This window comes from Pelmatolapia mariae, linkage group LG1, assembly GCF_036321145.2.
Source record: "Pelmatolapia mariae isolate MD_Pm_ZW linkage group LG1, Pm_UMD_F_2, whole genome shotgun sequence".
In the NCBI taxonomy this organism is placed as follows: domain Eukaryota; kingdom Metazoa; phylum Chordata; class Actinopteri; order Cichliformes; family Cichlidae; genus Pelmatolapia; species Pelmatolapia mariae.
Genome location: NC_086227.1, coordinates 39,577,242 through 39,594,281, shown reverse-complemented (window position 1 = coordinate 39,594,281; position 17,040 = coordinate 39,577,242). Strand labels below are relative to the sequence as shown.

The 17,040-nt window shown below is 46.5% G+C and overlaps 1 protein-coding gene across 1 annotated transcript in view; it reads left to right on the top strand.

Annotated features, from left to right (window-relative positions):
- efl1 (elongation factor like GTPase 1) overlaps positions 1–17,040 on the top strand; it is a 74,690-nt gene that overhangs the window by 16,567 nt on the left and 41,083 nt on the right. The window contains exons 12-14 of the mRNA XM_063480975.1: positions 689–792; positions 1,628–1,791; positions 2,441–2,576. Of these exons, the coding sequence (XP_063337045.1) occupies positions 689–792; positions 1,628–1,791; positions 2,441–2,576 (404 nt within the window). The remainder of the gene's footprint in view (positions 1–688; positions 793–1,627; positions 1,792–2,440; positions 2,577–17,040) is intronic.

Below are 17,040 nucleotides of genomic sequence, written 5' to 3'. Positions count from 1 at the left end.
ATGTGTAAAGCGCTTTGGGGTCCTTAGGGACTAGAAAAGCGCTATACAAATACAGGCCATTTACCAACAATCATATGACCCCCTATGAGCAGCACTTTGGTGACAGTGGGAAGGAAAAACTCCCTTTTAACAGGAAGAAACCTCCGGCAGAACCAGGCTCAGGGAGGGGCGGGGCCATCTGCTGTGATTGGTCAGGGTGAGAGAAGGAAGACACTTTTAGATTCCTGTTCCCAGATCTCACCCTGCATGGTCCCGGATCAGTCCAAACTTCCAGTGGAATTTTTTAAAACATATATTTGGGCACAGCCAGTTTTCTTGGTTCAGGATTATTCCACATGTATTAAAGTAAATAATAATCATCATTTATAAATCATTTACAGAACGCAGTAGGCTTTCTCCTTATTTTTCGGGCGAGGTAGAGCATATCGTTTACCGTTTGCAAGGTTGGTGGTTCGAGTCCAGCCTGCGTGCTGAAGTGTCTTTGAGCATAAACCCAGAGTTGATGCAGAGTGTGAGTGTTGGATACAAAGCTTAGAAAAAGGTGCTTGTGTGGATGAGACTCAAAAAAGTGATTTTACTGCAGCTCTCCTGCACAAACCAAGCGCACCAAACAGGTGTAGTAAAATGAAATGAAACATTTAAACATATAGTAACGTAGTGGAGCGTCTGATGGGACTCTTGTGTTTAGGCCTCTGACTCAGGAAGAGATCGCCGAGCGCAGAGAGCAGGCGAGACGGCGACACGCTGACAGGATGGCAGCTGAGAGCGTGTCACCTGCAGGACTCTGCACAGGTGAGCTCGTCTCAGTGACTCGTTTCACTCGCTTTCATCTTTTTTTAATGTGTCTGAACACAGCCGATGCTCCGAGGGGACAAACGTGAGCGAGAGCAGCAAGACTCGTTCCCTTTGTGTTACTGTGACGGTGTGGCTTTCAGTTTGTGAGTCCGTGTGTGTCACCATAGCAAAATGTAGTCAGAGACACACGTACTGCAGCGGGAACTACAGCACGGGTGGGTGGAGGCATTTTAGAACCAGTGCTGTTTGGCCTTACGTGGAGAGCGAGAGCAGCGTGAGCCGTTTTCAGGTGTATCTGTGACGTGTGCAGTGTTGGTCACAGTCGTGAAGAATCCAAATCTGGATCCATTCAAAAAGTTTCTGCAGCTCCGCCCACAGGTAAGATAAGATAACTCTTTATCGTCATTGCAGAGTCACACTTAGTACAAGGAAACTGGAAACTGTCAGGATTTTGAATTCTGGATTTAACCAATGAAGGGAAGTAGGAGCAATCTGCCTGGGAATGAAAATGTTCTCACACAAGCTCCATGTTTAGTGACTTCTTAGCCGAAGCTGTCATCAGTAAAGTTCCAGATAAAAATGGAGATTTACAGGCTTAACAAACTAAATAGACCCAGCTGCTCACCTGTGAAGTGGCGTTTTGCACAGTTGTGACACCATCAAGTCGCCAGAATCTGTCAGACAGATGCAGAAACTCAGAGGTGCTTCAGTGGTTTCGGTGCAGACACACAGGCACAGACTCACAGGCACAGACTCACAAGCTGAAAACATGTCCGCCACACTGTCACGATAAATATGCAGCGTACAAGAACTGATCTCGTTTCTCTCTCAGCGAACATGGAGAACCTGACGCTGAAAGACTCGAAGCCAGAGGAGGAAGAGGAGGCGAAGGAGACCTTCGTGGCGTTCGCTCGCGTCTACAGCGGGGTGGTCAGGAAAGGACAGAGAGTATTCGTGCTGGGACCGAAGTACGACCCTGCCCAGGGCCTGAGCACGGTAAACCCCTCACTCACCTGCTGTAGCTTGTGTTCGTGGGACGTTAGACCGTCTCGTCCCGCTGCTGTAGCTGCTTCGATTCTGCCTTCACTTCAGTTTTGCGTTCACACTGACTTCCTCCCAGCACAGCTGATGTGATGCAGCCTGACAGGTAGTGTGAGCGACGCAGATCCTCAGGAGAATTCACATCCCTGTGACTGACAGCAGGTTCCTCTGCTCGGCCTCATGTGTTCATCATTTATCTTCAGCCTCACAGAGAAATATCTGGTTAGCATTGAGTGAACAGCGACTCAAGCTTTTAATGTCTTAACAGCAAAATATGAAGGATTCTGTGTCACCGTGAGGATGGCTCGATGTTACGTCTGCAGATCGAGCTGACATAAAACTGCCTTTCAGTTACATCAGGCTGTAAACATGTTTATTTCTGCTGGGAAGTTTTAACATGGGAGTCTATGGGGACAGCTCCCTGCTGGAGCCTCTAGTGGATCATAGTGGAACTGCAGCTTGTGTAAAACAGACATTATAAATCCTCAAAGCTGGTCAATGCACTGCTTCCTGTGTGCTTTTGCAGGAATCATGTGAGTAACCTAAGTTTCTCTCCCCTGTGAGTCTCAGTAACGATGCTCTCGTCTCCCCTCACCTCTGTCAGCTGCCGGAGGGATGCAGCGCTTCGGACAACGTGTCTGAGATTCCTCACCTGTCCTGTTGCTCCATGGAAAACCTCTACCTGCTGATGGGCAGAGAGCTAGAAGAGCTGCAGGAAGTCCCCGCCGGAAATGTCCTCGGTAAATCTGTCTCTTTGTTTTTGTCGTCGCCTTGCTGCAGCTGTTGTTCGGTGACGTCGGAGCACTCGTGATATCACCTGGGCTCTAAGCCGTCTAACACACACGAGGTTCTTGTTAATTCAATAAAGTGGGATTAATGGCCGACCTACAGGAGCGTTTGGGGCTTTCTCTGAGGTAGACGTCGTCGAGTTTTCCCTTTGATGTCGTTGGGTTTGTGGTACTGAAAGGGGATGAATCACTCCTGAGTCACGACTACAAGGATGAACAGAAGTGTTACAACACAAAGTTGTTTGATTTTAAAAAAAGGGCAGAGGTACCAGAGTGTGTATAGAAATGAATTAGTGCCAAAGTCAGTGACTCACAAAGAGCTATTCAGAAACAGCCAATCGCCGAGCTTCGAATCCTTTGTGTGCCACTAACACTGAGCTGAAAGTGTAGAAATGATTTTATTCACTGTATCAATTATGGATCATAGTAGGAAAATTGTTCTGAAGCACAGAAGCTGTGGTAGAGGTGACGCGAGAGCAGGTAAGTACATGACAGAAGGTTCATTCTTTCAGGTTTGACCGATCAAACTTTCATTTGTTCTGTGTGGGCGCCCCAACATGAGACGCTTCAATGGCTCTCACACAGGTTCAAGGTTCAAGGTTCTTTATTTGTCACATGCATAGTTATACAAGTATAACACACAGTGAAATGTATCCTGACACGCTCCTCAACATGTGCAAAAAAGGGGGCGGGGGGGGGGGGGTAGAGGAATAACATTATATATATATATATATATATATATAGTATATACATTGGGTGAATGTGCAGTAGTAGCAGCAAGCAGGTGAATTCTGTACATTAATATGAATAGACATCTGACTATTTTACAGAATGGACAATATAAACATATTTAAAGTTAAAGGAATTGAGTGTCTGGAGGAGAGTCTCAGTCAATTATAGATGATGTGAGAGGGCGGGTGTGTTTGTGTGTGTGTGTGTGTGGGGGGGGGTTGGTTTAGGGCCCGGATGGCTTGAGGATAGAAGCTCCTCTTGAGTCTCTCTGTCCTTGCCCGGATGATGCGGAACCTTCTACCAGATTGTAGAAGTTGGAACAGTTTGTTGCCAGGATGGGACAGCAACTGATTGGCCAGAGGCCGAGGTGGTGGGAAGCAACCTGTCTCCAAACAAACACCATCCGACTCGGAGTCAGAGCGAGCTTGGAGTGCTCGTGTGAACGCAGTGAAGTCGCACGCTTGCTGTAAACAGTAAATGTGAATTTCTGTGGATATAAATCGCCGAGATCGTTCTCTAGTTTTGGTTTAAGGTTTGAATGGAGCTCTGTGACCGTCCTGTGACTCTGATGGCATCTTCATCAGACTAGTAAATGAAACCATTGACGTCATCGCGAGACTGAAATCAGGGATCAGGTGAGCGGGAGGCTCATTTTCTTATAGTCTCTTGTTCAATCAAGCAGAGGAATCGCCCCCTGCTGGACACTAGAAGGACTGCAGGTTCAAGGCACAGACTTATCTGTAACACAGGGTCTGTGGGTGAAGCTGTCAGTGTTGGTCAGCAGGGCTCATAGTTTCACTTATTATAAAATTGTCAGTAATGGGAGCTGCAGAAGTCTGTTTGTCACTTAGAGGCAGAGACTCGGGGACGCTGCAGTACTTCGCAGCCCGACATGTGTTTCTCTTCTGCATACCTCACTCCTCAAACTTGTGACCTAAATTCTGACTCAAACCCAGATTCCCACATCACGGCTTTAAAGCTCGCTCCCTTCCAAGTTTCTGTGAGAACTCCTGCTTTTTCCATGCACCTCCTTCCTTTGATCCAGCTGATGACCGTACGCATGCTCGTCTGACACTCACGCACGCGCTCGTATGCGCGTTATCGATCTGCCTCTGTGATCTCCGTGGACGCCGCTGTCTGCTGGCTTTGTGTCTTTACCGCAAACATGTTCATCAGCGACCTTTTTCATTTAAACATTCAGACACACATTACAGCCAATTAAGGACTGTGAATGCTGGGGGGGGGGGGGGGGGGGTCTGCGTGGGCTCTTTATGAGTCATTTCTGGTCAAGTTGCCAAAAAGCAGCTCGGACTCTCTTGACGATGGGCTCGGGTCAGATTCTTCAGGTACAAACCATATTTATTAGAAACTAATGTTTTTGCTGGCACAGATTTTTCTACCTTGGCTGATATGAAAGCATCGCTGCGTCCTGACACGCGACTGAATGTTGGGCGAGTATTAAAAGTGTCTGTGTACCAAGATTATACACAAAACTCGACAAAAAGACATATTTGCATTTTACCCCAGGGGCATTCCTGCATGCACGATGTCTTTGAGGTGCATTTAGCATATTTACAGTCAGGTCCATAAATATTGGGACATCGACACAATTCTAACATTTTTGGCTCTATACACCACCACAATGGATTCCAAATGAAACGAACAAGACATGCTTTAACTGCAGACTGCCAGCTTTTATTTGAGGGTATTTACATCCAAATCAGGTGAACGGTGTAGGAATTACAACAGTTTGCAAATGTGCCTCCCACTTCTTGAGGGACCAAAAGTAATGGGACAGAATAAGAACCATAAATCAAACATTCATTTTTTAATACTTGGTTGCAAATCCTTTACAGTCAATCACAGCCTGAAGTCTGGAACACATAGACATCACCAGACGCCGGGTTTCATCCCTGGTGATGCTCTGCCAGGCCTCTACTGCAACAGTCTTCAGTTCCTGCTTGTTCTTGGGGCATTTTCCCTTCAGTTTTGTCTTCAGCAAGTGAAATACATGCTCAATCGGATTCAGGTCAGGTGATTGACTTGGCCATTGCAAAACAGTCCACTTCTTTCCCTTCAAAAACTCTTTGGTTGCTTTTGCAGTATGCTTTGGGTTGTTGTCCATCTGCACTGTGAAGCGCCGTCCAATGAGTTTTGAAGCATTTGTCTGAATATGAGCAGAAAATATTGCCCGAAACACTTCAGAATTCATTGTGCTGCTTTTGTCAGCAGTCACATCATCAATAAATACAAGAGAACAAGTTCCACTGGCAGCCATACATGCCCACGCCATGACACTTCCACCACAATGCTTCACTGATGAGGTGGTATGCTTAGGATCATGAGCAGTTCCTTTCCTTCTCCATACTCTTCTCTTCCCATCACTCTGGTACAAGTTGATGTTGGTCTCATCTGTCCATAGGATGTTGTCCCAGAACTGTGACGGCTTTTTCAGATGTCGTTTGGCAAACTCTAATCTGGCCTTCCTGTTTTTGGGGCTCACCAAAGGTTTACATCTTGTGGTGAACCCTCTGTATTCACACTGGTGGAGTCTTCTCTTGATTGTTGACTCTGACGCACATACACCTGCCTCCTAGAGAGTGTTCTTGATCTGGCCAACTGTTGTGAAGGGTGTTTTCTTCACCAGGGAAAGGATTCTTTGGTCATCCACCACAGTTGTGTCCCGTGGTCTTCCTAGTTTTTTGGTGTGGCTGAGCTCACCAGTGCGTTCCTTCTTTTTGGGAATGTTCTAAACAGTTGTTTTGGCCACGCCTGATGTTTTTGCAATCTCTCTGATGGGTTTGTTTTGTTTTTTCAGCCTAATGATGGCTTGCTTCACTGGTAGTGACAGCTCTTTGGATCTCATCCTGGCAGTTGACAGCAACAGGTTCAAAAAGCAAACAGCACACTTGAAATGAACTCTGGACCTTTTATTTGTTCATTGTAATTGGGGTAATGAGGGAATAACACACACCTGGCCATGGAACAGCTGAGAAGCCAATTGTCCCATTACTTTTGGTCCCTTAAGAAGTGTGAGGCACATATACAAACTGTCATAATTCCTATACTGTTCACCTGATTTGGATGTAAATACCCTCAAATAAAAGCTGACAGTCTGCAGTTAAAGCATGTCTTGTTCGTTTCATTTGGAATCCATTGTGGTTGTGTATAGAGCCAAAAATGTTAGAATTGTGTCGATGTCCCAATATTTATGGACCTGACTGTATCTGATCGCTTTATGACAGTCTCAGAGCGATTCGTGAATCCAGCTTTGGTTTGTGGTGCAGGGAAAACCTGACATGTGCAAACTGTTGAATTTCTTTTTCTGATCTTGTCACCTTATTGGAGTGTGTGTGTGTGTGTGTGTGTGTGTGTGTGTGTGTGTGTGTGTGTGTGTGTGTGTGTGTGTGTGAGAGCGTGAGTGTGAGTGCATTCATATCTTTGTGGGGACCAAAATCCTGGTCCCCATAAGTTTGAAGGCATTTTTGAGAACCAAATGTGGTTTTAGTGTCAGAGTTACAGTTGGGTTATGGGTGAGAGGCTGAGCCTTCAGAGAGCTGTGCATGAACCAGTGCTGCAAACCTGAATGAGCTGAAGCATCGCTGTGAAGAAGAGAGGACCAAAGTTCCTCCACAGAGATGAGACAGACTCACAGAAACATCAGTGCAGGTCACTGCTGCTGAACCAGGATCTCCAGCTGCTGGATCGTGACTTTTTCACGTGACTCTGAATCTCCAAACGCAGCATTGTCAGGCCTGAAATCTGTGTCCGCTGTGCAGACGTCTGCTGCACTTTAAGCGTGTGCGCTGCGTTCAGTACAGTCCCCGGTGCAGCATTGATCTGACTCACATTATTGCTGCTGGACGCTGCTCTGGGTGGAGGTGGGACCTGTGTGAAATCCTCATGTGAGGCTGTCATGAATAATGAAGCAGGCGTGCATCAGGATATCGACGCGTTGCCATCAGTTGGCATCAGCGAAGGAAGTTATCAATAAGCCCATCTGCCCTTTAATGGACATCGCAGCTCGTCTCCTTATGCAGCTTTGACGTCTCACAGATGGGCTGTAATGATCCGGGAGCGGCCTGCAGAGCTGGGACTGTTTCAGACTCTGGATTAGTTAAACCTGAGTTGGACTGACAGATGTTTGTTGTTGCTGTGACAGCAGATTGTGCTTTGTCTGTCCAACGGTTTAAAAAACTTTACTGACACACACTGTGTGAACAAAATGATGAAACGATTTACCTTAATGTAGTGAGCCGTGTGCTTTATTAGACCACCCAGTGTGAGGGTGAACCCACAGCTGCACTAAATCAGACAGTCATTCTTTATCTTTCTTTGATAGTTAATCCACCGCTATGTGAACGCTCATAATGCTGAAATAATATTTTTGTTGTTCTGCTGAAAAATAGTAAATCACATTATTATTATTATTATTATTATTATTATTATTAGATTTGATTAGCAGTGATGAGCATTATGAGTTTTACTGGTTGAATGTTCTGCTGGAATAATTTCAGACGTCTCAGAGAAGTCGGCTCAGTTTATTTCCTGGATAAAAAAACAATATTTTAGTTTACAGCAAGTTCTTGACTGCTTTCTAAAATATTTGTGGTCTAATAATTTGATGTTTGCTAATATCATATTTGGATGCCTGCAGAGCAAATCAGTCAGACTGAAATGAGCTCCCAGGCAGACTTCACAGGTTGACAAAGGTTCATGTTTACTTGTTATTGTGAATATTTCGTTCTTTTTAAAAAACAGATATCCGCTCGTCTCAGGCTGTTGTCTGTATTTGTCCCTCCTGCCAACCTAAATGTGCTGCAGCGAGTTAATGATCCAACACAGACCAGCAGGTCCACGTCTGAGCGGCTGAAGGAAAACAAAATGAAGTTTGGAGAGGCCCGGTCACAGTCCTGACCTGAAGCCGATTGAGATGCTGTGGCACGACCTTAAAAAGCAGTTTGTACTCAAAAACCCTCCAAAGTGGCTGAATTACAACAAATCTGCAAAGATGAGTGGCACAGATTCCTGCACAGCTGTAAAAGACTCACTGCCAGTTATGGTAAACACCGGTGGCCCAAATAGTTATTAGGATCGGTCTATCACTTCCTCACACCGCTGTGACTGAAGGTAAATCACAGTAGAATATAAAATAAGAACAAGTCTTTCCTAACTTCCACGGTTTGTCATGTTGCAGGTCTGCGTGTTCCCTCCAGCTGCTGGTTTTACGTTTGGTAATGATTTCTGGTTCTCATCGATCACTCGATGTGATGTTTTAAACTTGGAGCAGATGTGACTGCAGCTCTGGTGGCACAGGCTGGATGAGCGGCTCACGACACACATCGTTGAGGTCATTGCTTTTGTTTTGCTCGGGGTGGCCATAGCCCGGGAGGCGGAGCAGGTCATCCACTAGTTGGAAGGTTGGCGGTTGCTCGAAGCCCTGGTTGCGCTCCGATGTGTCGATTGGACTGCGAGCGTTGGGTAGGAAGAACCTGAGTGTAGAAAGAAGCGCTGGTGTGAATGAGTCGTGCTGCTTGAAGAGCCTCGAGCGCTGCAGTAGGAAGCAAACATCAGTGATGGATGTTACAACTTCTGACTAGAATAACTTTGATCTTTGCTGCGATGGATCGGCCCTGTCCAGTGACAGATTGCCGACCGCGTTGGGTCACACTGGCCCTGCAGTCCATGGTTGTCATCATGGATCATAGTCTTCACACTTCTATACTTTTCTTGCATGACGGTGTTTTCTCTGCACAAACCTGTTGTGTCTGTCGTTTGTTCGATGTGTGGATTCTCTCCAGTTTCAGCTTCTTCCACTTCTTTTTTTCCTTGTGTTGAAAGAAAGGAAACATTTAATGGAGATGGAGGAAGCTCTTTCCTGCTGACGGCGTCGAGTTTTTCAGTCTTGAAGGAAACATTGAGCACAGTTCTGAGACTGAATAAAAACACCCACAGTGTCCTGTTATATCCCAGTAAAGGGGATTATTTTTCATTCACCAGTGATCACACTGGTGAAAATGATTTTTTCACACTTTCTTATTCAGCCCCTCTGAGGTTGCTACAGTGAAACAGCTGAACGTGTCACACTCGCTTCCTGTCCTGTAAACTTGAGTTGTGTAAAAGTTGTTTGCTGGCTGTCGAGCTGTCAGGATTAAGATAAGTTTGTTTCTTTGCCCTTTGACCCCACCCCTCTGAAACACCTCCAGCCTTCTCGTCTGTCCTGGGCAGCACTCAGAGAAAGCGGCAAAGAGCTGCTGGGTGTTCACCGCAGATTGATTCAGTGTAAAACCTCCTGAGGGACGAGATTGTCTCTGTTTTCTTTGTAACCGTGATGGTTAGTAACGCTGAAATAAGACACAGTCAGCTTGTTTCTTCAGGGATCTCGGTGCGTTCTTCTGAGAAGCCTGATGACTAAGCAGAAAGTTGAAGCGGTGGCAGGCAGGGTGGAAACAATTTCTGTTCTTCTCAGATCTATGAAAACATACTCTGTCTCTCTGTGAGTGTTCGGGCCATGTGGGAGCCATCATTCCTGTCCTGTTAGTGGACTGCGGGCAGGGAGGAAGTTGCCAGCGGCGCACCAATGTGTGTAAACCCCACCAGGCTTGGCCTTGATTAAACCCCCATTATTATCTGACGGCTGGAGCAAGTAATTGGTACACGCGCACACACACATGCACATTCACACATGCACGCCCACACACGTACACACACGTACGTGCACACACACACACGCACGCGTACGTGCACACACACACACACACGCACGCGTACGTGCACACACACACACACACACTCATGCGCACGTACGTGCACACAGACATACACACAACTTTCTCACACAAACGTACACAAAAGCAGCATTTGATGTGGAAAACATCATTTTCCAGTTAACCACATGATGGCACGCTGCACAGGCTGCAGGACAAAACGCTGTGTTTGTCTTTGTGTGTGTGTCTGTGTGTCCCCCCCCCCCAAAAAAAAATCACGACTGTTTTAAATGAGTAACAGAAAGCAGAAAGATAAAGGAAAGGCAGCTGCTGTGCTGTGTGCGCAGCATTGTGCTGCCTTCCCTCCTTATTTCCTGCCAGCTGTTGGAAACAGCAGCCTCAGGAAATGAAGGCCTCCCATCATGCTTCAGCTCAGTTCAGTTTTAACCCCCGTCCCCTCCCCTCGCATCCTCAGTCAGCCTCAGGAGGCTTTCCTCTCCAGGTGAGCGTCAGGTTTCACTGGAAGTCTGCAGGTTTGTTGTTTCTAGAGGGGTTTGGTCAGTTGATCCTTTCTGTGTCGTATTAATAAACTCAGCTGGCTCAAAATGTTTGCAGTGGATTAGCACACATGCACTTCTGTGTTAGTTTAATAGGACGAGCAGTTGCCACAGAAGTTCTGCACGTGCTGAAGCTCTCTGTGTCGCGCGAGCCGGAGAGAATTATTACCTGCCACCGTGTCTTTGTGCAAAGCTGGTGAACATGTGGTGCAGCACGGAGGTGGAAACACTGCAGGCACAAACATGGCGGCGAGCATCATCACCTCACTGAAGATTGAACTTCCTGTTTGTGGCGTTTGCGTGACATCCTTGATAGGTTAGCAGGTGATTTGAAGTAGGCAGTATTGATGTATTCACCCAGTGTCACCTGTCACTCCCTCCAACCCTGTAAAGTTCATAGAAATATTGGATACAGACATTTATGAAGCAGGAGATGAGGTCCACTTATCAGCGATGAGTATCGACCGCTTTTCTTTGTTGCTGTCTTGTCTTCGGTGGCTGATGTCAGTTACTCGAGGATCTCTCTCCTTCTGTCACATGCTAACAGCTCCTGCAGGAGGCTAACTATAAAACGTTGTCTCGCAGAGATTAACCACATCAAATCAGCCTGCAGCTCACATTTTCATGCCGCGCTCACATAAACGATCACAGCGTGGAGTCGTCTGATTCATCTCGTCTTAAACAGAGCAAAGTGATTTAGGAGGATTTCTTGGCGTTCATCAGTCTTCTGGGTAAAACACTTCTGATGATTATGGCTTTGTTCTTATTATATAAATGTCTTCTGTTTAGTTATTCATGTCACAAACACTGTTGCAGTCCCATAAGATCACTGGTTATTTATGTGTGACCTCCTGTTGGAGAGGCTGCGTTTCATAAAGAAAGAAGGAAACTAATAACACGGCGATGGCCACGCCCACTGGGCCCACCTGCAGTTTGCAATCACACCTGCTCGTGTTAGTGTCATTTCTGTTTTCTCTCCTGGTGCTTATTTGCACAGCCATCCGTTTTATGTGTTTATCTGATGCTACTCGGGTTGCCAGATCATTTATGAAATGCAGCCCACACGCTGCACGCTGTTTCCACACAGAGTGAGACTTCAGCTGACTCGTGTGAGGCAGACAGTTACACGTTGTGCTTCTCAATTCACAAATGAAATGACATGAAAACATTTTCATCAAATGAAGCCGTCCTGAGCTGGACAACAGGGAAAGGACCAGGACATCGTGAAAACAGTCAGTTTGCACAGTGCAGTGTCGCAGACCGGCTGCTGGTCACATGCAGAACTAGTTATGAAAGGGTTAGCGATGCACCAGGAGCACTTCGGTATGCAAACTGGAGCAGCCAGGGATCAAACCACCGACCTAACACTTAGGAGTGCCTCAGGTTTCCCGTGCATTTGGTAATAACCTCGGAGAAAAGTCACCAGCCAGGAGCTACGACGATTGATTTTCCTCATCACCAATGAGACTGCATCGCTGTCCATCTTCGTGTTCATGTTTCCCATCGTCAGACATGACTTTCTGTTTAGTTTTAGTCTGATCTCACCTCAGGCGTTTTTTTTAATCATAGTTTATTTACAAAAGTCAGCTGGTGTCCTTCCACCTGTGGAAACTGTTTTCATTTCCTGTCTCAGCATCAGGAGCAGAAAGCTAAAGTGCCGTTTTAGCTGATAAGCAGAAGCTCGTACGGACACACCAGCCACATCTCAGCAGCGTGTCATGTGGCGCTGCACATCATCGTGATCATTATTCTTGTCGGCAGGTGAGGTTGACCGTGAACCAACAGCTGCGACGTTCAAACCGCTGACAGATAAACGCTGATCATCTCGACGCTGCTCTGCTCTGGGTCCTGGCTGAGCATCGCTGCGATTCAGCAGCTTCAGTAAGGAGACGGTTACACCTGATCGACAGGGCAGAACTTACCTGGCCTGACCGCAGCGTCATCCAACACCTGTTGGAGATGAGAGCTACACCCTCGCCCACCCTTGGCCACTTTAACTCCACTCAGGCTGAAACCCCTCCCCCTGAAGCGTGCATTCAGTCAGTGAGTGGTTGCTGGGGGTTATGGCGCTTCCTGAAAGCCTCGCCAGCATTACTTTGCCCCAGCTGCCAATAATAGACGCTGACTCGCCTGCAAACACAAACTACCCGCTAAGCAGTGACTGTGAAAGTGCGACGCGACCTGGAAACGGAGACTGTGGTCGCCTTCAAAGTAAAAGCTGCACTTGATGTTGAACTGTGTTTGGTCACCTGGATGAGTGACGACACGCTTCGTCCAGATCGACAGAATCAACTTTTTGAGGCCAAGAAGAGATGTTGGTGTTTTTGATCACAGGAGTTAACCTCCTAGGACGTCACATTTTGGGTTATTTAGACCAAAATACTCAATTTTGCTCTACAAGGGCCTGATATCCACTTACGAGGACATTATACTGCTACTGTTCTATCGAAATTTTAAATGAATATCCTCATATGTGGCTCTTATTTTTCTTAGAAACAAAAAGTAGAGAAAAAAATATGGTAATTCTTAGTTTTTACATTCATCAGGTCCCAATCAGCTCAAATATCAAAGAGAAATTAAAAATGTGTGCCGTGGAAGAGTTCGGGTCTTAGGAGGTTAAAGCTGAAGTGATATTGATCCATAACTTCTGCACTCAGGACTTGAGTCTTGAACATTTTGAGTTGTTTCTCAGGATTTTGCCTTTATTTGTACTCTGTACCTGCGCAGCTGCAGTGAACATGTTTTTCGTTGACCTGTATCGACGGTGTCTGTTTTTGCTGGGTTGAAGTGTATCTTTGGTTAACGTTAAGGGCAGAAATGATGGCGTGTTGTGACCGAGCCGTGGAAACTCTGTGAGCACCTTAACAAAAGTCCTTTGTTTGATTCTCTTTGCTGTTTTCGATTAGCAGGGTACACCCGAGCGGCGGTGGGATTTATCTGCCGTCGCAGCTGAGGGAGAGTACACGGCAGGCTCGATGGCGTTTGATGGCAAGCTTAGTAAGGCCGACCGTTTGTCACAGGGGTTAAAGACGTGGGCAGCGTCGAGCGCTAATCATCGAGGCCTAATGTGAAGCAGCTGCGAGAAGAGCCGCGGCCCGAGTGGCTGGAGTCGGTCCTGGGGGAGGAAAAACGGGGAAAAACAGAAAAAAGCAGTCGCAGTGAAGCGAATGATGCTGATTCAACACTGAGCGACTTTATGAAAACATTTGTTTTGCATTAGGCTCTCCCTCTGCGAGCCAGCGGTGACGAGCGACCCAGATCTTTAACAGGAAGCGCCGACTGAATGATTTTACTGATGCGAACCGCACCGGGGTGATGGCAGAGGCCGGCCGGGTTCATCTCGGTGCAGCTCGCATCGTCAATAATGCCGCTGTCTCCTGCGGCGTTCGGACGTTCAGGCGTCTTTGTAGGACACCCCCACCCCGTCGCTGCAGAGGGGAGTTTTGGCTTTTTAATCTTCTGTCTGGGAAGTGTTGCTTTTTTAAGAGGAAACTTGTATGTGGGGAATTTTTAGCCTGGTTGCATAAAGCTCGCCTTTTTCCTCTTAAGAAAACATTTCAGCACTTCAGACTTGTTATGCCGTCCCGCTTACGGTCAGATGATTGATATCGATTTCATCTCCGTGCTCTCAGACATTTGTTTGCTTTTCAGCTTATAGCTGAAAGCAGTGGATTCACCCAGAGTAGAAGAAGAGCATGAATTTCATTTTTGTTCCTCTATAGTAGGAATAAGTATTTGGTTGGGTGGGCGGGATTGTTGAAGATTCAAATAATCATTAAGTTTAAAAAGAAACTGAATAGTTTGTGTGTCTGTAACAAACAACAAAAACAGAAGAGACCGGGCAGCAGAATCGCAAAATGATGTATTTAGTCGGCAAACTGGAGAAACCACTGCAGAAGAAGAAGAGCAGGAGGCTTTCAAATGAACAGCTCACATGTCACGACTTATCTGTCATCATCTGAGAGCAGTTTGCGTTAGCTGGAGCTCTGCAGACACTCGTCGTTTCTGTGAAAGTGTGGCAGTGCCAGTTCAGCTGAAACGTCTATCGCTGGTGTTTGGGGGGAAATAGGATTACAAAAGTCTCAATGTTAAGACTTAACACTTTGTGGGATCAGCTTATCTCCTCTACTTCTAGGCAAGTCTTCTCATTTTTTCATTTTTATAAAATAGTGTATTAACAGACTCGTGGGCTCTGGGAGCAAAACGGCCAAACTTGGAAGTCTGTCAGGAAACGCTGTCCATGTGACTTCAGGCTCCATAAACTCAGCTGGTTCAGTTTCACAGCTTAGAAGATGTTGATGTTTAATTTATTAACCAGCTAACTCACATTTTCACAGTGAGCTTTCCCCCCGGGGGGCAGCACGGCGGTTAGCACTGTGGCCTCACAGCATCAGCCAGATGCTGGACAGACAGAGTGTCTGACCGTCAGGCTGATTCGACCACTGCTGAGTCCGTCAGACGTGCCGCAGCTACATTCTGAAATCTAACAGCAGTATCTCCGTCTCTTTGCTGCATGCTGCTAAAAATATGCACCGAGTCTATTTTTGACAGAAGGAAGGAAATAAAGAATCTGGCAAATATTCCCAAAACTCCATGTAATCTAAACTTCCCACTCCTGTAACGCTCCCAGTGCGATTGGAAGCCACGGAGGACGGAACAAACCCGTGTGAGCGATGTAAAGTCAGACACGTATCTGCTGGTTTCTGCCACAGCCTGAAAACTTCACTGAAGGTGGTGAAGTCAAAATAAACATGAGACAAAGTTCACTCTGCTTTGCTTCATGTTCACAGTGTGAAGCCTTCTCGTGACGTTAGCACATCTCACTCTGATTAAAACTGAAAGCGATGAAACTGGAAAGTTTTAATCATTAAAAATCTGTGAAAACCAACCAACACTGAACTGGAAACAAAAGTACAAGAAGTGCGAGCTTCTCACGCCATCGGCTCAAACACATCAGCGTTACTGCGTGACGGAAAAATGTGATGTGATTACAGCGATGTGACACGCCCGACACTCCTGAAAGTAAACATATTCTCATCATTGAAAAAGTGCTCATATAATCATATCAGAGGCAGTGGAGTGTCCTACAGTCAGGTTATCACACATCTGACACCAGGAAGTAGTCTGGCCCTGTCACAGAGGTGTGCCTGCACCTGGACTCGCAGGTGTTCTCAGGTGTGTCGCTGATGGAGCTGAGCTGAGCATATATCTGTGTGTCGCGTTCATACTTTAGTTTCTTTCTTTTACTGTTTGACTTGAAATGGACAACAGTGAATGAATATATTCTTCTTGTTATTCTTCCTGTGATCTTGTTTTGAACATAATAATCATGGAGTGAAAATCCTCATCAGGTAATCAAAGATGGAACCAACAACGTTAAAAAGGAGAAAATTATATTTCTAAATAAACCGTGGGCGCGGTTGAAGCTCCGGCCGTGATTCCCCGCTATGACCCAAAGAAGTTCGCTATCAGTGCCGAGCTTGGATTTGAGAAGAACTTTGGCAGAGCGAGCGCAGATTTACTTTTCTGAGGTTTGATTTGTTTTTCGGAGAGCACGTTGTTTCTCGTATCGACCCGCGTCTCTACAGTAGAAGGCTGCCGTTGATGACCTCGTGAGTCAGTGAGGAATCGACTTCGGTGCGATCCGACGTGGGATCGGACTCCACGCCAGGCCTGCGTGCGCGCGTGCAGCAGCTCCTGACTCATCCGTCTCTTCCTCAGTCGTCCTTGACACAGTTTCCAGTCCCAGCCGAGCCCTGCTGGGATCCCACAGCCACGAAGCGTTCTCCACCTCATCAGTCCTTCGCTCTCCCCGTGGAAATTTATTGACCACCTCCTCCTTCGTGCCCCCTCCTCTCCTCCTCTCCCTTTTCCTCCTGCACTGCCTCTCTCTGGCTGGCTGATCTAGATTTTTCTTCTCAGCTTTTCTTTGCTGAACTGTAGCCAAGATCTTTGAAGCTCACATTAAAAGGCCGCTTGTCTGTTTGGGAAAGATGCAGCTAAGAGGAAAGAAAGAAACGCGTAGAGGAGAAGAGTAACAATCTTATTCCTGTACAGACTTAGAGAACATAAACAGGTAGGAACAGGTAACACATTCAACAGCTGAAAGTGTAACACATCGTTTCACTATGATCCACGTGAGCAGCAGCTGTGACACGTTTTGGTGTTTCGCCTGATGTTTGTAACCTGGCGTGACCGAGCCGGAGGCGCGAGTGTATCTCAGACTGTGCACACAGGAGGATGATCAGCAGCTTTGCTCCCACAGTAGTGATGATGGTGTAGAGGGGTTTTCTGGGTGGGGTCCTCTGTGGCAGCGATCGCAAATGAGGCTTAAACTCAAACTCTGATTTATTTACAAAGCAGATTTAAAAACAACCCAGTTTGACCAAAGTGCTGCTGAGAGACGACCGAACGGATCAG